Source organism: Schistocerca americana, chromosome 4 (genome assembly GCF_021461395.2).
Source record: "Schistocerca americana isolate TAMUIC-IGC-003095 chromosome 4, iqSchAmer2.1, whole genome shotgun sequence".
Classification (NCBI taxonomy): Eukaryota; Metazoa; Arthropoda; class Insecta; order Orthoptera; family Acrididae; genus Schistocerca; species Schistocerca americana.
Genome location: NC_060122.1, coordinates 671,881,030 through 671,905,738, shown reverse-complemented (window position 1 = coordinate 671,905,738; position 24,709 = coordinate 671,881,030). Strand labels below are relative to the sequence as shown.

The following is a 24,709-nucleotide window of genomic DNA, read 5'->3' as shown; positions in this document are numbered from 1 at the left end:
AGCTTTATACTCCACTACATGGAGTTGTAAGTTACATAACTTCAACACTCAAACTCTGCTCACATTTCAAATTACTTTTTCTTCCTGAAAACTCACTTCTACGAAACAAACATTTTAACTTCATTATCACATCGACCCATCTTTGGGGTTTTATCTATTTGATACTTATATCCTTAATCTGGGTTATAATTTGTCTTATTTTGTCCTATTTGATCATTTATATCTTTCAATGAAAGACTGATAGACACTTCCTGAGGTTTGGCAACACTTTGGGTTGTGAACAAAACCTTGCTAATTTTAATGTATTTTAAACTACTGCAACTCGTAAATGGTTTTGGTGTTATAGCAGAGGCATTACCTTTACTGAAAAGCCTGGACTTGCTAGTTTGAAACTATGTACAAAACTTTAGTGTTTTAACTAATATATGTTTCCAAAAAAGTTACAATTATACCATTGTTTTTGGAAAGAGGAAAAATTGGTCGAGGCACTTAATTTTTCAGAAGAAAACTACATTTTTTTTTACCCAGAAATTTTAACAATGATGTATACTGCTTGTTTGATGTACAGTAACCTCCTTTGGCTTTATTTTAGGATGCAGTTTTGATCTCTGTATGATGAATTTTAAAACATGCCACTTTAATTTGCACAATGCCACTTTGCATTCACTACATTGGTAACTTGTGTCTCTTTGCCATACTTTTCCAGTGAGTGTTTTGCCTCCCAGAGAACAGACTACACAGTGTTTTTGTTTCTGTTTCTTCCCTATTTGGGTCTCAATCTTCTCCATGACATTGCTTCCAGTTAATAGTCTGGAGAGTCCTGATGTACCAGGTCATGGTTAGAGGTCTCTGCTTTCTGCAAGATCCGCACAGATATTTGTCATAAATTGTGATGTTGTTGAGGCATTTTCCAGTTACATTGTTGTACAATAAATAGGGATTTACCATCACCATTAGTATTATGTGGATTGCCAGCTTTCTCCACCACTTCACAGTTCAATGCTCAAATGCCGCACATGACAGTCGCTGGTGTGATAAGTCAGCACCCAACTTGTTATTATAGTCCAGTACACAGGCTCGCTTTGACTTCTCAGTGAAGGTCGCCATTTCAGCAGGTGCCTTGTACTTATCATGTGCCTTGCACTTATCATGTGCTCATTTCTTATTTCCTTGCAACAGAATGCTAAGATATTTCCTTTAAGCCTGATAATTAGTTCACATCGCTGGACCTTTTATAGCACCAGGTAACCCCTGTCTAGACTGTCTTGTAGTTCTCGCAAGAACAGTTTATGCAGCTTCCATTTCCGAAGCAAGGGGTATACTAGTGTATAATCTGTCTGTAAGCGAAGCGTAACCTTTTCCTGACACATACCCAAGTAATGCCCCACCGCGTAAACAGAAAAATTCCGGACATAACCTGTGTCTGGCATGATAACTTATACACTTTTATCTCATATTTATTTGGCTTCTGTGGCATGTACTGCTTGAAATATACATAGCCATGAAATATGCACAGGCTTCACCTATTGTAATATTTTGAGATGTTGTATATGTATGCAGAAAATTAGCAGATGCTGTATCCAGGAAGGGTCTGACCTTGTGTAGTGGGTCTCTCTCTCTCTCTCTCTCTCTCTCTCTCTCTCTCTCTCTCTCTCTCTCTCTATTTTTTTTCTTCCCCCCCCCCCCCCCCCCCCCCTTAGTTGCTGAATTCTCATTGATGTGAAAGATTCTGAAAGTAGAAAGAAACCAGTCAGGCCTGAAGATGTTTAGACAGAAACTACGTGACACAACAGGACTCTTGGCCCAGTGCTCTTGTATATGGGGGCTCACACTTGCAAATATATGGATTAAAATTGCCAGAAACTTTCTTATTTCTATGAGAGTAACTCCTTCCCACTTTGACAGTGAGGAGGTAGGTGAAAGAGAATTTGTGCTTTGTAATTTCCTTTTGCTTTGTTGTGGAAGTTTTGAAGTTTTATTTCAGTGTGCTAACAGAGTAAGCCTCTGGACTGAGAAACTCACATGTTGCAACTTTCGCAACCCATGGTCATGGTAGAGTGAGATATGAAAAACTGGCAAGACAAGTACAGTGAATCAAAGTTACTTGTCCCCTCCAGTAAGACTATGTCAGAGGTGTACCTGTAAGGGTATAAATAATTGATCTTAGGGGCTCAAAGCATTCTGCTACTCTGTCTAAATCTTGAATCAGAGAGAATGGTGGGCTTTAGAGTATCAGAGTAACTACAACCCACCCTTGATTGTGGAAGTCGGTTGGCAACATAAATCGTGGATTTCTGTCATGAAGTGCGCCATACCAGTGGTATGGTAGCTCTAGGACTTCGGGGTAGTTTCGGGGTAGATGTGAGGAGCTGGGGTCCAGCCAGTATCTGTCCTCAGAGTGATTACAGCCTACAGATTGCAAGCTCTGTACAATCTGGCTGAGGTGCTCTCGTGGCTGCCTAGCCAGTTGGATGTCTTCAGCCACCATCCTGGTCTACCCCTGAGGGTGAATGGAGCATTGCTGCTTTGACATCTAGCATCAGCCAACATACCCAAGCACATGACATGGGGACAATGAGTATGTGCAGGTGTACTTACCTGACACAACTCCGGAGGGCCTGGGCAGCCTGTGCTCATGCTTATGGCTGATGGTGCACAGACACTGTGGTAGCAGGCACAGTGACCCAGGACAATAAGAGCCATGGGGCTTGATTGGGGCATCAACACATTCAGCAGTCAGCTGCATTTGCTTGCACACAGTGGGGATCTGATGTGGATTGGAGTGCTGTACAAGACTGCTCGAATAAACATCTCTCAGTGCTACCACTGTTTCACTGCGCGTATAGGTGTGAATCTGTCCGCTCCCTCACTATTTCTCTGATCCATCCTGACATGTAGCAACGTGGAATAAGCTGGGTCGTTACTCTGCAAGTAAACCAAATATTAAATTGTATTAACTGTAGTTGTCTTGGGACTAAGTCCAACAATTCTATATAATGTCATAGTTATGAATTAATAGAGGGAAATACTCCACGTGGGAAAAATATAACTAAAAACAAAGATGATGTGACTTACCAAACGAAAGCGCTGGCACGTCGATAGACACACAAACAAATGTCATAGTTACATTGACTGAAATATGTAGCACAACAAAGTCAACTTTTGTTTTATTTACTCAAGATTCAAATCAGAATCTCAGAACATATTTGCTTTTAAATACATTCTGGAAACCCAGGATCACCACTTAATGTACTGACTTGAAGGGTGTGATGTGTTTCTATTGAAAACTACTACCTGTCTTCCCAACACAAATTTAAAATACGTGACATATAAATGTGTGTTGAAGACATTTTGATTGCTTTTAAGAGACTACTTTTAGGTTTATTATTTTATCTAATTGTACTAAATACAAAGTAACTTTAGCATGTAGATACTCGGTCTATTGTGCACATGTATGGAACATAGGCTGACACAGTTTACATAAAAATGGTGAACTGTATAAGCACACAACGTGTATAATAAAATTCACTGTATTTATATTTTAATACTGTGTCCTTAGCTGTATTCACTGTTCACTCTGATGAATCAGTAGGTTACTGAAACTCTGATGCATACTGTATGAGCATCTAAGTTACTGAAGAGATTGCAACTATTACTTGATTACTATACTCTTTATAACCAATAGTTAATTAAATTAACTAATACATTTACTCCACTGTGACCGTAGAATTACAACCGTGCAATGTAATGGACAAATAAACAAATCTATATACCATTTATAGTGTATAAAGCTGGCAAATTACGGTGTTTAAATGTAACAGAAACAGTAATTATATCTGTGACTTGTATTTACTTTTCTCTCAATTTTTCCCCAATAAGCACTTTATAACTTTCTTAAAAAATGAGATGATTTTGCTAGATACACGTCTGATATAGTAATTGACTTTTTACATTGCTTTCTTGTTTTTTTTCTTTTATTTACTTACATTTTATAATTATTTCTTTTGTGGAAAATGTCTCGGACTGTTAGCATTTTCCTTGCTTTTAGGGTTATATTGGAGCATGATGTCTGAATATGCTATCTTGACAATAAAGTCAAATTCAAGCTGAAATATTCTGTGCTACAGCAACTCTGTACAGATCACTAATATATTTTCATTTCAAGTGCTTTGTGTAATAACTGAATTGATAAATTTTATCTTAATCTTTTTTTTTTTGTATATTTCCTTCCCTTTTATCCATTTATGATCTTCTCTTCAGGCATTGGAGGCTAACTGTCACTCTTCCCCACCATATGTTACAGTATATAGTGGTTAATCATCAGAGTTTTTCTTTAGATAACACTAAATATAGCCCAAATGAATGGTTCCACCAGGCAAGGCAAACTGTGTCGTTATTGGTTGAGAATCTTATAAACACTCGGGCAGGTTATATTGTATAACAAATTTCATGTTCTGTAATTTTCATCAACTAATGCTTGCTATCGCCATACACTGCACTTTTCTACTTCATGAACTCAGTGCAGTTCAACATCCAGTTCGTATACACAACCAGAAATCACTCTTCCTCAGTAAAGGGTTCTGCAGAGTCCCACTAGTGCAATAAACTGGAACAAAATTGGAACCAATATCAATTCCAAGTAACCATCAAACCAAATATACACGGATCGCAGATGATTATATAATCCCTTCTGGATTCAACAACTCATTTAAACATGTTAAATACTCTAGTACTTATAAAGATCTCAAACTCTGTTAAACTCTAACCACCCTTTGAACCAACTCACTCTTAATTTTGCTGATTGTACACAGTATTACTAATACTGCACACAGTATTACTAATACTATATGCAGTCGGTAAAATTAAATTGCTGAACCACAAAACTCACAAGTAGTCAATCTGTCGTGTTGACTTAGCCAATGAAACATAGTCAAGCCCGACTGTGCCTGGGTTAACAGACACCCAAGTTCACACAATTTCTGTTTACTCTGACCAAAACTGTCCTGTGTATTGGAACCATGTTAAATGTTTTGGAACTATTGAAATGAATAAACAAACAGCACTTTCACCACTTTTAACAATTAGTATGTTTTTTTAATCTATTATAGTATCTTGCTGCTCAGGGGGCTGCTTGGTTGCAGACACACGATGGACAACATTCTGCAGCTTGTCTCTGTTGCCTCCCCTCTACAACATTTTCAAACAGTAGTACACAGAAAATAACAGTACATAACAACAACTGCTTATTTAATGATTACAGTGCAGTTGATATGAATGTAAGTGAGGGCGATGTCTGCAGTTTACTGTGACATCAATCACAACATATCTAGATACATCATAGCTTTTTTCCATTAACTTGGCTACCATCAGCTGTGATATTTGCTTATTTGAATATAGTGCTATTAAGGATGCCCAATCAAATGCAACAATAGTCACAGCTGCCATTGGCACACAATGCACTGATCCATCTTAACTGTTACCAGACATTGTGGGTGCAGCACTGTGTCATTGTGGTACACTATGTGATCAAAAGTATCTGGACACCCCCAAAAACATATGTTTGTCATATTAGGTGCATTGTACTGTCACCTACTGGCAGGTAATATAAGTGACAGCAGTAGTCATTAGACATCATGAAAGAGCAGAATTGGGCGCTCCGTGGAACTCATGGACTTCGAACGTGTTCAGGTAATGGGGTGTCACTGTTCATACGTCTGTATGTGAGATTTCCACACTCCTAAACATCCCTAGGTCCACTGTTTTTGATGTGATGGTGAAGTGGAAATGTGAAGGGACACGTACAGCTCAAAAGCATGCAGGCCGACCTACTCTGTTGACTGACAGAGACTGCTGACAGTTGAAGAGGGTTGTAATATGTAATAGGCAGACATCTATCCAGACCATCACACAGGAATCACTGCAAGTACTATGACAGTTAGGCGGGAGGTGAGAAAACTTGAATTTCAATGTCGAGCTGCTGCTCATAAGCCACACATCACGCCGGTAAATGCCGAACGATGCCTACTTGGTGTAAGGAGCGTCAACATTGAACAATTGAACAATGGAAAAACGTTGTGTGGAGTGCTGAATTACGGTACACAATGTGGTGATCCGATGACAGGGTGTAGGTATGGCGAATGCCTGGTGAACATCATCTGCCAGCGTTTGTAGTGCCAACAGTAAAATTCGGAGGTGGTGGTGTTACGGTGTGGTCATGTTCTTCATGGAAGGGGCTTGCACCCCATGTTGTTTTGTGTGGCACTATTGCAGCACAGGCCTACATTGATGTCGTAAGCACCTTCTTGCTACACACTGTTGAAGAGCAGTTCGGCGATGGTGAGCGCATCTTTCAACATGGTCCAGCACTTGTTCATAATGCACGACCTGTGGTGGAGTAGTTACACATCAATAACATCCATGTAATGGACAGGCCTGCGCAGAGTCCTGACCTGAATCCTATAGAACACCTTTGGCATGTCTTGGAACACCGACTTCATGCCAGGCCTCACCGACCGACATTGATACCTCTCCTCAGTGCAGCACTCCGTGAAGAATGGGCTGCCTTTCCCCAAGAAACCTTCCAGCATCTGATTGAACGTATGCCTGCGAGAGTGGAAGCTGTCATCAAGGGTAAGGGTGGGCCAACACTATTCCAGGTTTACTGATGGAGGGCACCACGAACTTGTAAGTCATTTTCAGCTATGTGTCCGGATACTTTGTCCACATAGTGTAGCTCCCTCATATTGGACTACGTCTGCCAACAACAATCCAACAAAAATAAGTTACCTGATGATCCTGGGCTCACAAACTAATTTGTGGTTTTGGAGACACGTTTCTATTTATTGTTTGGGGTCACCAGAGTAGGACCAGTCAGAGTCCATATGTATGCATTCATTCCATTCTGAGTCTATATCATTTGTACAATTGTTTTGTGCTAGGCTGTGCATGGGCTGTATTGTCTTTAACTACTTTTAGATTGCAAGAACATGTTTGTAGTACACTGATCATCCACTACCACTGACTTGATTTTGAAGAAAATAGGTGCAGCATAAAAACACAGTTGAAGGCTGAAAGCTGAAAAATATAAACTACTACAGCACAGAAAATGATTTCGTAGTAATGAGAGCAGTGTCTTCTCTCTTTTCTCACTGTATGTGCAGTTGCATTTTTAATCACTCTGGTTAAGTGATAAGATGGGAAAGAAAAACTAATATATTAAAGATGGAATGGCAGTGATCCGATAGTTAAGGAATTTGGGTGTAGCAGTCCTGTCAGACTGAAAACTGGAGGACTTTTGGGAGGTACGCTACAGTACCACCCCAAAGTGAAAGTAATAAAATATAAAAGTATTTGGTACTACATATAGTAATTTCCCTTAAAATTTTAGTTTATAAGCAGCACATACGCATAACATTCCTTTTTCATATATTGTTTTTATTTGCAGCTCATCCCACTGTGGCACCTGACAGTAGCCATTGCCTTTTTATTGTGGTACCTTGGTTCAACAGCAACAGTGTTCCTTCTCCTGCAGCCTTGTGTGTTTTACTTACTGTCAACAATGAGAAGCAAGTCTGTTCTGTGGGCTTTCAGCATTGGTATGTTAGCTTGGATTCACAGAGAGGATGCACTGGTTAGTGTCGCAACTGCTTGGCTTTCGAAATATTCTATAATTTAATTATTACTCTACAACTTATCTTTCCTTGTATATTTAAGTTAGATTAATGTAATTTGAAATCATTAGAGCCTAATACCCACTAGTTGCAGACAGCATTTGAAGTTAATTTTTCCATCGATATTTTGCATGCGTGTTTTTCTTTAATTTCTAATTTCACTTGCAACAGATGATCTGATCTTGAAATACTGGTTGAAATTCACAATATGAAGCCTAGTTGTTCCTTTACAAAAACAGTTTCCTGTGTTGTCATTCTTAAAATTATATGGTTCCCCTCGATAACATATTTTGTTGTATTCATATGTGAGAGTGGGATGAAACTGATAATGGTCTAACAGTGATTTAAACCTAAAGAGTGGAAATGGAAAATATTCGAAATGCTAGGTCTCACATTCATCAGAAAAAAAACAACCAGTATGTCTTGGTTTGTACTAATTGATTTGGATTCAAAAAATTAACTTATTGTTACACCACAGAACTATGCAGCCCACCACCTGACTGCAAGCAGTAAAGAGACTGTAGAAAATACATACTTCATTAAGAATGTTCTAAGTGCCAGTAAGAAAACTTTCTTTCAAAGTGCCATTAATCGCAGTAATACACACAGTTAGTGTGTTATAATAAAACTGCATAACTTTAACAGTGATTTTAACTAGTGGAATTGTGAATTTAAAGTATGGAACTCCAGAGGGAAGCACTGCTTGGCTCAAAGGCACTTGGATCAAGTGTAGGGACAGGGACGTGATACAGAGTACTGAAAATGCCTTTTGTGAAAAAATGCCACTCGGAATATTATTCATTTTCTCTCCCGTCCATCCCTCTCTTCCCCCACCCCTCAAAACAATTAAAAGTGTGAAAGTACTAAAGCTAGTTAAATATTCTAAGGTTTAAGTAACAAGCAAGGTTGCCTCCATGGTCAGTCTGAACTTGTTCAGAAGGTTAGGTATTCATATTCTCAGCCAAAGTGCATGACTAATTTCTATCCTTGTACTTGTCCAAACCCAAACTTTTGCTGCATGTCTAATGACCTAGTTGTTGATTGGCTCTTGACTTTATCTCATCCTAGGGTCTCAGTGACCTGCTACTCATTTCTAACCTTCTTCATCATATCCCCCTTCCTCCCTGGCAAAGAATTAATAGTTTCAAGAGTTAGGATTAGTATTTTCATTTTCAAATGTGTCTATTGGCAGTACTGTAACATGACTGTTGGTCACACATTATCCCCCTCTCTCTCTCTCTATAACCTTGTAGTTTTGTCATGTGAATATTTCTTTCTAAAAACTGTTATGTTGACAATACATGCATGTTAATAAAGTAACTAAACCTAAACTTACCAGACACAGCGTAGACAATAGCGAAACAGGCCTACAGTTAATTCACAACTAACAGGTCAAGTTGTAATCTTAATAAGACTGATGTAATGTAGCATCAAATTAATAAAACATGATATGCTGGTACCAAAAGTAGACATTCTTTAAGGGTTCAGTTGCTTTAAACGTTAAAATGGATTCAGCACATATAAAGCTAATCAAGGTAGTCAATAAGTAAATAAAAAGTGCAACGTGATTTGCTTTCAGAAGTATTTTCCATTGTGTTTACTTGAAAAGTGGGATGCAAGGATATTTTGCGTACTTTCCCATGCTTTTGTCTTGGGGATTATCTTCAGAGGCAAATGCAGGTAAAATAAACAAAGTTTTTATTCTGCAAAAGTGAGCAAGTATCCAGCACACACACATGTTCAGAACATCCAGGACTCCCTTCTCCACTTGCAAAGGTTGCTGGAAAATGTGTCATTGAGCTAGGCACCGGGGCAGCTGGGAATTTGGGGAAAGTAATTAGCAAGTGTGGCAGCCAAGGTAGCATATATTCAAAATTCTGTGGCTCAATGTACAGTCCTCCTACATGATATTTTCTCACGGTTGAGATGCGGTATCACACATTTGTAGAAATAAGAATGGCCAGAAGTGTGGGACAGTAAATTGTGACTAATTAGATAAACTACTTGTCCATGGTGTACCGCCTTCCAGTCACCAAGGCAAGATGAAATGCTCCAATCAATTACAGATAGGGCACAATGCAGTGATGCGTTGCATCCTACTCCAGATGATTTTGCCTCAATTTTTCCAGACCAGGAGATCAATGCGGTAAGACTTGAGGAATTTGTGAAATGCGTGACTTTCTCCGTAAACTGTAAGGGTTCAGGTATTATAAGCCAGTTTGTATTTTATGATGCACTTAACATTTCCTCTGCTTTTAATCACATTCAACTTAGACTATCTTAACATGAACACTGATAATCTTGCTGTTGATTGCTCTGAAAAACACACACATTGGGATAAGAATAGGGTCTAATGTGCGAGGCATATTACAAAGACTTTTTGAAAGATCCTGGAGTTTATACACTCACTGTCCAGTTTAAAGAAAAACATTTGTTGCTAATAATATGTTCCATATGAGTCATAGTGGGATTCTGTATTCTGATGCAATAGTCTTCAGAAAGTTTACAACTAACATAACACAAGAAGTTGACAAGTCATATAAATTCAAAAGCAAATTGAAGACATCCATTTTAGCAGTGTGTATTCCAAATCATTGGTGTACATACTCAGTAACTAAAGATTCAGCTTGATAGTAAACAGTTATTTATTTTTAAGATACACAGATGATTGCTGTTCTAAGATCAGTGCCCGTGTGGTTGTGTAGCTGTTCAACCAGTAACTTCAAAGAAACAGCACCTGTTTAGTAGAACTGACAAAGCAACAGCTTAACTGCATTAAATTTAAGTTACCACAAATTGTTTACAGTAGTTTAATGAACAAAATACCACTGGCAATTAATAGGTTCTTCATTTGAAGGCAGGGATGAATGAAATAGACCTTATTTCTGACCTGTAATCAGTAGAAGGTGATTGTAAATTAATTTTTAAGACACCTACTGCGAAAGAATATGTGCCATTTCAGCTATTTCTTTCACTCTTGTATAGTTTGTTATTAATCATTTAGAAGATGACATAACAAAATTTCATTTTCAGGACTCCTAACTTCAGTTTATCAATTGCACCCTGAGCAGAACAGGAGCTAACAGTTACTGTTAAAACACTTGCAAATCACAGTATCACCTTTTTTATGCAGATTAGTCATTGCTGTTATGTAATCAATGCACAGAGTTATGTCAATTGAAAATGTGTCACTGATCTGTCTGGCCTGTGTTAAACATTTGTCTTGTGCATGCAGTCCGATAATATGATCAACATTTGGTAATCTCATATGAGACTAAATCTCAGAAACAAATTAGTTCACAATTTGGCCAAGATACTTTTACTGTAAGATCACATACTCCGACATTGTAGTAATAATACTCAACAGATTAATATATGTAATAACTTCAAGTTGAACAAATATATTTCAAGGAAGACGCAATACGTGAAAGTCACAGATCAAGTAAACAGAGTAAGACGTGTGTACACTTTAACAGTCAAATCATAACTGAGTCCAAGTCTAGCGACCGCTGGCTGGCTGGCCACTTAGGTGGTGCTGCTGCTGCATGGCTGGCAGACAGCGCCACATGTAGAGGACGCGCATAACTGCGCGGCGGCACTTTGAAAGATCGGCGAGCCACAACACTTTTCCCCCCTTTGAATTTTTTGCACAGGTCTTGATGGAGGTGGCCTGTAGATTGCTAACATCCATAGGTGTTGTTTGACTGGCCGTAAAGTCTCGAGGAGGAGGCTTCCCGTATGGATGGAAGTGTCCCCGATGATAACGGGTCGAGATGACAAGAGATGTGGAGGTCGAATCTGCTGGGGCTCCGTGCACCAATCTGCCTGTTGCGGCAAGTCCGGTTGTTACAACAGGAGACATGGGCGATGTGTCTGCATCCGTAGGAGAAGGAGGCGAGTAGAGTTGCTCCAACAGATGATGGTCATCTGGTTCCTGCATGGGCACGTCTCCTGGTGGCATCTGTTCTTGTGCTGGCGCCGATATTATGGTGAGAGGACAGCGTTGTGAGTAATGAGAGATTCCAGTATCCTGAGCATCAGGTAGAGCCGAAGGTGGTGTAGCGGCATCTGGAACAGGCGTTGCCGGCACACGAGGCCGAAGCTGGTCCGAATGACGCACTGCAATACCCGTGTCTGTCTGGATTTCATACAGGCATCGGCCATGGTGTCGTAAGATGCAGCCAGGACTCCATTTTGGCGGCCTGCCATATCCCCGTACCCATACAAGGTCTTCGGCAGTGAACTGGGCAAGCGAAGGCGCCTGTGGCCGTGGGGTGGAAGGCAGCAGAAGATGAAGTAGCGTGCAGGGCTGTCGGCCATGTAAGAGATCAGCCAGGCTGTCAATAAGTACCTAAAAAGGTCCCGCGGAGTCAGCATGAATACGCTCCCGGGGCTTCTCAGGCGAAGGCCACGGTAACAGAGATAACTTCAGGACGGCGGCCTGTGACGCACAAGGGCCGCAGGAGCGACCATGTGTGCGATTTCAGTGTTGATACTGGACCAGTACACATGAGAGCGCACCAGAGATTTTGTGCGAGAGACACCCCAGTGCCCTTGGTGAAGGAGGCACAAGACCGAAGCACGCAAAGACGCAGGTATCACAACACGTGGCGAAGCATTTTCAGTGGAAAGGAGGATAACACCGTCCCTAGCAGTGAGGCGGTAATGCAAAGCATAGTAGTTCCGCAATGGATCAGAAGTCTTAGCGGACGGACGATCTGGCCAACCCTTCTGAATACAGTGTAAAACCCGGGAGAGGGTAGGGTCAGAACCCGTAGCAGCCGCCAGCCGGTACCTGGTGATGATGAACCCGCCCACAACCCGCTACTCGGCAACATCCAGGTGGAAACACAAAAGTTTGTCCCTATTGGATGTCAGATCAGGACCCATGGGAAAACGAGACAGTGCATCAGCATTCGTATGTTGAGCCGTCGGCTGGAAATGAATCTCATAATTGAAACGAGACGAGTAAAGAGCCCAACGCTGGAGGCGGTGTGCAGTCTTGTCGGGAAGTGACGTTGATGGATGAAACAAGGAAACAAGTGGTTTGTGATCCGTAACAAGATTTAATTTGAATCCATAGAGAAAAACACCAAACTTATGAAGAGCATAAATAACGGTCAAAGCGTCTTTTTCAATTTGAGAATACTTTTATTGGGCATCCGTGAGTGTTTTGGAGGCATAAGCAATGGGTTGTTCAGAACCGTCAGAAAAACGATGCACAAGGACTACACCGACCCCATATTGAGAGGCGTCTGTGGCAAGAACAAGATGTTGGCCAGGTCGATAAGTAGCCAGGCATGGGGCCTGTTTCAGCATAGTCTTCAATTTCTGGAAAGCCGCATCGTGTGTCGCGGATCAGTGAAAAGGCATGTTTTTATGCAACAGGCGATGCAATGGCTGAGCCGCTGAAGCAGCAGATGGTAAAAACTGTGATAGTACGTTATTTTCCCCAAGAAGACCTGCAGTTCCTTAACAGAAGTAGGGCGAGGAAGGGCATCGATCGCAGCGAAAGTTTGCTGAAGCGGACGAATACCATCCCAAGAGAGTTGAAACCCCAAGTACGTGACAGATGCCTGAAAAATTTTTGATTTCTGAAGATTACACTTAAGACCAGCAGTCTGTAAGACATGAAAAAGTGTGCGGAGATTTTGAAGATGTTCGTCAGTGGTGGAGCCAGTGACAACAATGTCGTCCTGGTAATTTATACACCCAGGGACAGTGAGCAATAATTGTTTCAAGAATCGCTGAAAGAGAGCAGGGGCACTGGCAACCCCGAATGGCAATCGTTGGTATTGATAGAGGCCGAAAGGCGTGTTAAGGACCAGAAAATTCCGGGAAGCAGCATCGAGAGGAAGTTGATGATAAGCTTCTGATAGGTCAAGTTTAGAAAAATACTGGCCTCCAGCAAGTTTAGTGAACAATTCTTCAGGACGAGGCATAGGGTAAGTGTCGATAAGGCATTGAGCATTAACAGTGGCTTTGAAATCACCACAGAGACGAATATCACCATTTGGCTTGGCAACAACAACGATAGGAGAGGACCACTCAGGAAGTGACAGGAAGCAAGACCCCTGAAGCAGTGAGATGATCCAGCTCCCGTTTGACCTGATCACGAAGGGCCGCAGGAATGGGCCGAGCCCGAAAAAACTTAGGGTGAGCAGTGGGTTTGAGCGTGATATGAGCTTCAAAGTCGTTTGCACAGCCTAACCCATGAAAAAAAAGGGACGAAAATGTCGTCTACAAGGAATCCAATTGAGCATAAGGAATAGCATTAGAGACGATATTGACAGAGTCATCTATGGAGAACCCAAAAACGCGAAAGGCTTCGATACCAAAAAGATTCTCCGCGTTGCTCTGGTCAACCACAACTATGGGAACAGTGCGAATGACAGATTTGTAAGATACCTCAGCATCAAATTGTGCCAAGTGAGAAATCTTCTGTTTATTGTAAGTCCGTAATTGCCTAGTGACAGGTGACAGGATTGGAGAACCCAACTGAAGATACATCTGAGAATTGATGATAGTGGCAGCAGAACCAGTATCCACCTGCATGCGAACATCTCGACCAAGTATTTGGACAGTGAGGAGTAACTTCCCTGAAAGGGAAGAAGTACAATTGACAGACAACACAGAATCAGCGTCATGTTCATGAACATCATGTATGCTGTCGAATTTGCAAACGGATGACACATGACCCCTTTTTTTTATTTTTGACACACGTTGTGGGCAATCTTCTCATGAATGTTTCGTAAAACACCGCGGACATGGAGGAAGTTGCCGTGGGTTTTGCTGCAGTTTCTTAGTGGTTTGTTTATGGTTAGGCCGAGGCTGTGCTACGGAGCGTACTGTGGCCACATCGGCCGGCGGAGGGACACCACACGCTTCGTCAACATCGCACAGAGGTTGTATTTCCCTGACATCGCCCCATGCCTCTATTTGCACTCCAGCGTCGCGAGAAATTTGAAGAGACTGAGCGATGGATAGGACTTCATCTAGAGTCAGATTTGCCAACTGAAGGGCATGTTGCCTAACTTCTTTGTCGGGTGCCAATCAGATAATAGCATCCCGTACCATGGAATTGGCGTACGATTATTTGTGAACTTCAGTAACAAATTGACACTTTCTACTGAGGCCATGAAGTTCAGCAGCCCAAGCGCGATAGGATTGATTCGGTTGTTTTTGACAACAATAAAAGGCAACACGAGAGGTGTTTGCTTTTGAAAATAGACGGACAGAAGTGAGCACATTTCAGCAAAGGACAAAGACGCAGGATCTTTCAAAGGAGCCAATTGCGACAACAACCGATACGTTTGAGGTGAAATCCATGAAAGGAACAGAGACTTACATGTTTGTTCGTCCACGACATGAGACATAAATGCCAAGAAGTGCTGTCGAAGACTTTTTCGTAATCAGACCAGTCTTCCGCCGTGTTGTCGTAAGGAGGAAAACTATGTAGAGACAACGACGAGAGATGCCCCGCATTTGATGCCGCGATGAAATCACGAATCGCATTTGTGAAAAGCGTTTGCTGTTCTATGAAACCTTGCAATAGTTGCTCTAAAGTAGCCATGGAAACATGTGAGTCAATGATGGAAAAGAAAAATCACTACCTTGTCGCCAATTGTAATAACTTCAAGTTAAACAAATATATTTTAAGGAAGACGCAATACATGAAAGTCACAGATCAAGTAAACTGAGTAAGACGTCTGTACACTTTAACAGTCAAATCATAACCGAGTCAAAGTCTAGCAGCCGCTGGCTGGCTGGCCGCTTAGGTGGCGCTGCTGCTGCATGGCTGGCAGACAGCGCTGCATATAGAGGACGCACGTAACTGCGCGGCGGCACTTTGAAAGATCGGCGAGTCACAACAATATATTTAATGTCTTAAGTGCTTTATTTGCTTAAGCACTGAAATTGTCCATTGTAACTACAGTACTGAAAATAATCTCCTGTTATCTTGTTCTACTTCTCCAATACTGTTTCTTAGGCACATCATCACGTTAGCAATTACCTACTTAGCACATATTTCTTATTCATTCATTTCTTTTGTAATTAATGACCTAATCCCAGTATTTGCCTCAACCAGTTTGTAAAGTACAAAATCAACTTCTTAATAATTAGTAAGTCCAGTGACAGATGTCCTTGAACATCCAAAAACACAATGCAAGTAGCTGCATTTTCATCATGTGGACAAAAATTCCTACTGGTTCACAAGTGCACAACTTAAAAATAAGAACAGATAAGAACAAAAAAGTAAGAAGCTGTATTAACAAAACCAAATAATAGGATGCTAGAAGGTATTGTATTCCCACAGTACACACATCTATTGACATGGTAGTCCATGGACTAGACAAGTGTGGGTTTCTGAGATTATACATTTCTGAAAGACCCATTTCTATGATGTGCCATGTATTCAACATATCTAGTTTGGTATTGAGTTCTATCATTACAGAGTGAGGTTACCTTGTCAATCCAAAAAGTTTAGAGACTGGATTAATAAAAAATAGAGAAGAGAACATTAATTATATTACTGATATTCAAACCAAAGTGTTGATGCTTTATATGAATTTTTTTACTTTGTCAATTTGTGTTAGGTGTGTATTGATTACAGTGTCTTGTCACCCATGATTTTTTTTTTTCCAAAAAATTGCCTGTACGTTGGATTTCTATCAAGTTCCAGCAGGTGTCCACATCTTTCTGTTTGTGTTCAGTAGTTAAGGTGTGCGGTACAGACTTTACATACTTTTTCCTCATCCAAATTATCTCAGAGTATGATGTGAGCTCTTGGCTTAAAGAAGTCACTCCACTGCCTTTTGTGACACCACAAATTTATACACTGTGACTGCACATCCACTACTTAACACTGCCTTCTCCCAGTTGACTGGTTGAATGCACATCTGTTGTGTACAGTTGTTAGCTGAAGCTGCCACCGTAGTCACTGCGCTGACATTGCTTGTACACCAGGAATATAATCAGTCTCGAAACTTTTTGGTCAGACAGTGTACTTCTGTGTACTTATTTTTGACAACTACCTGTAACTAAATGGGAATCTCATTTATTGCTGCATTTAGATTATAAGTAGTTTTTTAAGGTAGAATTCAGGTATAAGCTTGATTATAAAAATTATTGTATTAAAGTAACATGTTAAAATAATTTCTGTAGCTTTGTATTGACTTTTTCAGGCATGGTTACAACTTTCGTTCAGTGCTGAATACCTGCTTCATGCTGCATTAGGTTGGACACACATGCGTTGCCTCAGTTTTACACTTGACAAAGTGAATGAAGTAAACTACACAGCTGATCTGAGAAACTGTATTAATCTCTTAGGCTATTGCTTCTACTTACCTACCCTGTTTATGGGACCACTTATTTTGTATGAAGTGTTCCATGAAGGGGTGAGTAATTGTGAGTCATCTCTTCTTTAGAATTATTGAGAAAAAGTTAATTTCATTTAATCTTGTTCTTTCCACAGGTGATGAGTACAGTAACACTGACAGGAACACACGTTATGAAGCTGTCTTTAAAAATCTTGCGCTTTATTTTCTGGCTGTTAGTTACGGATTTTTCTTTGCATTTCCTATATTTTAATGCTCTGCAGCAACAACCACAGGTGAGTTACCAGTGACTTTGAATAATTCATATTATGCTTATGGAAATATGTATGGATTAGACAGTAAATAATGTAAATGGTAACTTTTTTGTCAAAGAACTTACTCATAAATATACCAGTAATGCCATTGCCGTGTGGCAACTGTGTAACCTGACTAGGAATGTGCAATTAGATTCATGATTTTCTTATGGAAATTAATTTTTTGAGTAAGCAATTTATACCTATTGCATTGTGTTAATTGAGATTTTTTGATGTGCACAGTGGTTTCGATTGACTGATTGCAGATTGTCAGAAATATCGACTGGTGGTCTCTTTGTGGCCTGGGTTACTGCATGGGACAGTTCTTCATGAACAAATATGTGGTTGTTTATGGTTTGGCCGGCAGCATAGCAGAAGCAGAGCACATTTTGGCACCAAGACCTCCAAAATGTATTGCTAGAGTACATCTTTACTCTGAAATGTGGCGATATTTTGATCATGGACTCTACCTTTTCCTGGTCAAGTAAGAAACATCTCAAATATGAAGTACTAATCCCTTCTTGAAACTGGAATGATTACTCAGTAAGACAGGGATAGGAGCTGTGGCTGTATACAGGATGAAGAGATTTCTTGCAACATATTTTGAAGCTTACACAATATCTTCAGGTAACTTCAGTTGCCTTTAGTTAATTATCAGGAGTGTATTATTTATCTGAAGAATGTAGACCTGTAGAAGTTATTTGTTTGGTTTAACATTAGTTATAAAGGAAACAAATAAGCAATTTACACAACGTTTCCTTAGCACTGTAACATATTCACATTGATATAATGTTTTTGAAACACACAGTGGTATTGTTTTTCGGTTACAGTCTTCATCAGAAGAGTGTAGTAGGAAGGAAATGCCAGAAAATTATTTAAACAAATGGAATCACTGCTTCAATTTGGTTTACTAAATAATATAGACAGATTTTTATACGAGCTGCAGGTTACTGATGTATTTCCTCAATATGTTGTTTTACTAGGATGTAACAGCCATCATTATCTTTGTGATCTCTCTTTGACAGCAGCTGGTTGCCATAATGTATGTGCAGGATGTAATACTGAAATCTTATAACTGAAGGGTTTGGTGGAGGAAAGTGCTAACTGACAAGGGCGTATCTTGAATTATTGCATCTTGTATGCTTGCTTAAATTAAAAAGCAAGAGCATAAATACAATAAGGCAAAACAGTGTATTTGATAGATAGATCTTTCTGGTGTACATGTGGAATTACTAGTTACTAGCTTGTGGTGCATTCTAATAGACAATAGGTAAAACGAGCTGACTAATTCTTACTAAATTGAGGGTTAGTGCTTTCTTATGCTGGTCCCTTCAATTCTTTAAAATTTATAATTGCCAGTACACTATTGCAAAAGGAAAGCACATCAAGATATGTTCATGGGATTGTCTGATGTCCTTTTATTTTGTCATTAAGGTATTTGAAGGAGTATCTTTGTGATGAACTTCATAAATGAAAATAGACTGTTCTTCCTGTCAGATAATCAGATTTCTTTCATGCTTGGTGGACTCAACATTGAGCAAAACTTATATTTTGATTCAGTACAGTCAAGGGTGGAAGTGGAGAAGGAGCCATACGCCAGCAGTAATAGCTGTAAAAGGGCACACAGCATTGTACTGACACCTCCACCCGCACCCCCTCAAGGGGTTCACATCTTTTATCAAGTGCATGGCCAACACAGAGCTCCGCCTCTTGCAGCGTTGCTTCTCTTTCCATGCTGCAAGTCCATCTTTCTACTATTATTTCTTACCCCTCTGCCTTTCCACTGCATTTTCTTCTTGTTGCCTGCCGTACTTGGATGTGATTTAATTCTGCATGCTCGTGATTTTTCTTGGGGGAGAGGGGCGGCAACATCCTTTGTAAGAAGCTCCACCTGTAATGATTGACTGCAGGTACAGTGCACCTGTGTTTCCTGAGGTGGCAACTGCCCAGCACCTCTGGACCTTTTCTACCATAAAATATGTGCATGTTTCAGGGACCATTGGTAGGTATGATGGTGAAATGTGCATTCCTGGGAATGTGGGCCTCGGCTTCACCGCCAGGACCACAACAAAGGCACATACATTCGTAAAAAAATCCTCAAACTCGAGGTGTGCAACTCGCTAATGAAGTGAATGGCTGCTGAGGTAAAACTGTCTTTATAGGGCAACCTCTGGGGCACTTGCCCCTGTCGCCCCAGTTGTAAAGGCTTGCTGAAGCATGCGGGACTCTGTCTGGGTTGACATCTATTTCCCTAGCAGCTTGTGGGATCCCTGTGCAAATGAAGCAGATCAAACTTTCTTCTGTTGGTTGCTGCATGGCCCCAGCAATCTCTTTTGAAGGGAAAGACTATTACATTGTGAATAGACATGGCCCCCAGAACATTTCATTCCCTGTCTACCCTATGGGAGGAATATGGGACCAAGAGACAAGGAGAGAAATACTCCCCAAATTACTTTGTGTGCTCTAGGACTGATGAAGAGCCCATAATGACCACAAAGCTATTGTTCTTTGTTGAAACATCTTGATGACAGGTTTGGGGAAATAGTAATGTTTCCGAAAATAAAAAGTGAATAATCTTGGATTAAAATGGCATGCCCCGGTAAGCTGCAGATCCTGCTTGCCTATGACAACCTGGATAATGTTCCTATAACTATCACCCCTCCCTCTGCACCCCCCATCCCCCAGATTACAATTCAGTATGATTTTGCATTGGAGAATCCTCAGCCAGTATTTCATGTCCTCAAACAGCGAGAGGAGTGAATTCACAAAGCTTTCCGATACATCACCCAGAGTCGTATAATGCTTCGTTCAGTTAGTGGGAATTCCTCTATACTCTAGACCTTTGCCATGACACAGCTCCAGGGCCAGACTTTGTTCACAGCCAAATGCTCAAACACCTATTGGCGGATTGCAGACATCACATCCATGCTGTTTTCAACCATATCTGGAGCAAGGGTAAGTACCCATCTCAGTGGCGAGAAAATATGATCATCCTGGTACAGAAAGCACGTAAACAGCCCCATGCTGTGGACAGCTATTGCCCAATTAGTCTTACTAATGTTCTCTGAAAGTTGCTCAAACATAAAGTAAGCCAACAGCTGTGTTGGTACCTTGAGTCTTGGAGTCATTAGGCTCCTTACCAAGAGGGTTTTCACCAAGGCTGTTTTACCACTGATAGTCTGGTTTGCCTGGAGTCTGCCATGTGGTCAGCTTTCATCTGGCATCAGCTCCTTATCTTTGTTTTGACTTCCAAAAGGCTTATGACCCACAAGGCAACATCCTCATTACCCTCAGAAAGTGTGGTCTCTGGGTCCCGGTATCTGTTCTTGTGCAGAGCTTCTTGTCACACTGTATTTTCTGGGTTCAAATTGGTGCTTCCCATACCCCCTAATACAAGAGAATGGGCTCTGTCTTGAGTGCACTTTTTTCTAGCAGCTATCAATAGTCTAGCTGCAGTTGTGGAGTCTACAGTGTCATCCTTTCTGTATGGTGATGATTGATTTTTGCTTTTACTGTTGCTCCTCCACTGTGGGTGTTGCAGAATGCTGACTACAGGATGCGTTACGAAAGGTGCAGTTCTGGGCACTGATACTTGGCGTCTGGTTTTTAGCTGCCAAGACCAGAGTCACACACTTGTCACCATAATACTGTCTATCCACAACCAGAACTTGGTTCACATGGCTTCCCCATTTTTGCCATGTTAAGTAGACTTACTGGTTACATCGTAATTACTCTCCGCTGCCTCAGTAACACCAGCTGGGGTGCAGACCACTCTACACTTTTACACATCTGCAACGTTAAAAAGCTCTGGCCCTTTCCCACCTGGATTACGGAGGTCTCATGTATGGCAAACCATTGCCTTCAGCATTGTAGATGCTGGACCTGATACATCATTATAGGGTGTGACTTGCGACAGGCATCTTCTGCGCCAGCTCTGTGAACAACAGGCATCTTCTGGGCCAGCTCTGTGAACAGTCTACTCGTGGAGGCTGGGGCCCCTCCATTGCATGTCTGACACCACCAGCTGCTGTCCAACTATGCAGTAAACGCTTGCTGTTCCCCAGAGCATCCAAACTACTGTGTCCTTTTTCCTGGAGGGAGATCCGCATCCTACAACAAAGGCTCAGGACTGGAGTCACAACTGCACTTCGCATACAGTGTCTCTACTCTGAACTCCATCTTTCCACATGGACACATCTTGTTGGGGAGCAATTGTGTATGGAATTTATACTGTCCTTTGATCTGTCTCGACCTATCCTTTGGACCGAAAGACACTGTTGACTCCATGGTTGTTCATTGTCAAGATGTCCTTGTTGAATTCCAGGTTTGGAAATGGTGTACACTGAAGGCTCTACAGATAGTGGGGGAACTGGTTTTGCATGTGCCCATGCAAGGTGCAGTGAACTATGTTCACTGCGGAATGGATGCAATGTTTTCACTTCCGAATGGATGCAATTTATCCATTGCCAAATCAGTGGCCATTCCTCAAGCCCTCAGTCACCTTCATTATTGCACCATGAAACATTCTTAATAGGCAGGGAGTGTATGAGTTTGTCTTCAGGCGATGTGGTATCCTCAATACCCATTGGCTGTGACAGATCCCCCTTTTGATCTTTATCAAGCAGGACAGTTGGTTATCTTCGTCTGGACCTCAGGTCACTTTGCGATCCCAGGGAGTGAATATGCTGACTGATTGGCCATGTTGGCTACCAGCATGCTTACATTGGAGATGTGGGTATCAGAACCGGACCTTCGGTCAACCCCATGCCATCAGTTGTTGGAGGCTTGGAACATGGGTTGGTATTTCCTGGTTTCTCCGAGCAAACTGCAAACAATAAATGGATCATGACCATGCGGCAGTGTTCTCTAGTGCGTCTTGTAGGGAATCTGCCATTCTTTGATGACTTTGCATTGACTGTACTTGGCTGACCAAGTGCTACATCCTGTGGCATGAGGATCCACCCCATTGTTGGTGTGGTGCCTGTCTGATGGTGGGTAACTCCTCCTGGATTGCCCTAATTTTGCCACTTTACAGCAAAACCTTAAACTTGCTGACCTGCTGCCTCTTGTGCTGGCAGTCGACACCAAAATGGCTGATAAGGTTTTACACTTTACCCAAAGTGGTTTCTACTGCTTCTTGTGAATTAGAGCAAATTGGCCTAGTCGGCTGCTTGACTGACTGGCGGAGTGCCCTGTCACCTGCTCCAGGCCAGGTGGCCTATGGCTGCTGTGGCTGTCATCCAACCTGGCTCCTGTTCTACCCACCTTTGTAACTCTTCTTGTTTCTTACATCAGATGTTTATTTACTATCTCACCATTGTTGGTCTCTTTCATATGATTTTATAAACTTCTCTATGTTGTTCGTTTTTCTGATTGTAATGCAGGGTGAGGAGAAGTTGGTTGAATGTAGAGAGTGCGTCTCCCATCACATTGTACTGTATTGGGGGTGGAATAATGCACCTACCTTCACCTTCTTGCCCCTCTCTCACTCATTTATTTCTGCTCTCTCTTGATTTGATTAGTTCTCTGTTACAATCTCATTCCTCAGGATTTGTTTTGTGTGTCATTCCTCTCTGAGTACTCTTCCTGGCATAATGCAAATAGTATGGAGGGGCTGATAACATCATGGTTAGGTTCCTGTAACCCCTTCAGTCCAGCTAAATCCAGTCCATCATATCGAGTCAGCATAGGTATCATGATTTCTTGATGTTGGGACATGTTGTGTTAAATGTAAGATGAACATCAACTTTGTCTTCCAAACAGTTTTGTTTATACAGGGTGGTCCATTGATAGTGACCGGACCAAATATCTCATGAAATAAGCATCAAACGAAAGAACTACAAAGAACAAAACACATCTAGCTTGAAGAGAGAAACCAGATGGCGCTGTGGTTGGCCCGCTGCTAGATGGCGCTGTCATAGGTCAAACTGATATCAACTGCGTTTTTTTAAATAGGAACCCCCATTTTCATTACATATTCTTGTAGTACATAAAGAAATATGAATGTATTAGTTGGACCACTTTTTTCGCTTTGTGATAGATGGCGCTGTAATCGTCTAACGTTGTGAGCCATATGTTTGTGACTAACAGTTGGTAACAGGTAGGTTTTTAAATTAAAATACAACGTAGGTACATTTAAACATTTTATTTTGGTTGTTCCAATGTGATACATGTACCTTTGTGATCTTATCATTTCTGAGAACGTATGCTGTTACAGCGTGATTACCTAATTGCAATTAATGCAATAAATGCTCAAAATGATGTCCGTCAACCTCAATGCATTGGGCAATATGTGTAACGACATTCCTCTCAACAGCAAGTAGTTTGCCTTCTGTAATGTTCGCAGATGCCTTGACAATGCGCTGACACATTGTCAGGTGTTGTCGGTGGATCACGATAGCAAATATCCTTCAAATTTCCCCATAGAAAGAAATCTGGGGACGTCAGATCCGGTGAATGTACAGGCCATTGTATGGTGCTTAGACAACCAATCCACCTGTCATGAAATATGCTATTCAATACCACTTCAACTGCACGTGAGCTATGTGCCAGTCATCCATCATGTTGGAAGTACATCGCCATTCTGTCATGCAGTGAAACATCTTGTAGTAACATTGATAGAACATTACGTAGGAAATCTTCATATATCGTACCATTTAGATTGCCATTGATAAAATGGGGGCCAATTATCCTTCCTCCCCTAATGCCGCACCATGCATTAACCCACCAAGATCGCTCATTTTCCACTTGTTGCAGCCATCGTGGATTTTCCGTTGCTCAATAGTGCATATTATGCTGGTTTATGTGACCATTGTTGGTGAATGACGCTTCGTTGCCAAATAGAACGCAATCAAAAAATCTGTCATCGTCCCGTAATTTTTCTTGTGCCCAGTGGCAGAACTATACACAACGTTCAAAGATATCACCATGCCGTTGACCTATGGCAGCGCCATCTAGTGGGCCAACCATAGCACCATCTGGATTCCTCCTTCAAGCTAGACAAGTTTTGTTCTTTCTAGTTTTTTCATTTGACGCTTATTTCGTGAGATACATGGCCCAGTCATGATCAATGGACCACCCTGTATACCTTCCTCAGATAGCCCTGCTGACTTTCTTTTGGGTAGTTTATTGACAACAGAAACTCACCCATACGTAGTGGAGGTTGTCAAGAATGTGCTCCTTCATTTCGAATGTTTAATAAATGGGCAGTTAACTAAATTAAAATTTGTGTGCACTGGTCTTCAATATGATTCATGTGAAGAGAGTACTAAACCTGTAACTCCAAATCAAAAGAAACCCACCATGTGGTTTTCAGTGATTGATGATAACGCTGTTTGAACAAGTGGATATCATAGAAACACAAATTAAGGAAATGTTCCTTAAACACGGATCTACAATAGGAAAGACT

General features: G+C 41.1%; 1 protein-coding gene across 2 annotated transcripts in view; it reads left to right on the top strand.

Moving 5' to 3' along the window:
- The window catches only part of LOC124612807 (protein-cysteine N-palmitoyltransferase Rasp), a 169,097-nt gene that overhangs the window by 71,501 nt on the left and 72,887 nt on the right, over positions 1-24,709 (top strand). For both annotated transcript variants that reach the window (XM_047141227.1, XM_047141228.1), the window contains exons 3-6: positions 7,445-7,630; positions 16,856-17,068; positions 17,146-17,283; positions 17,568-17,785. In XM_047141227.1, the coding sequence (XP_046997183.1) occupies positions 7,445-7,630; positions 16,856-17,068; positions 17,146-17,283; positions 17,568-17,785 (755 nt within the window). The remainder of the gene's footprint in view (positions 1-7,444; positions 7,631-16,855; positions 17,069-17,145; positions 17,284-17,567; positions 17,786-24,709) is intronic.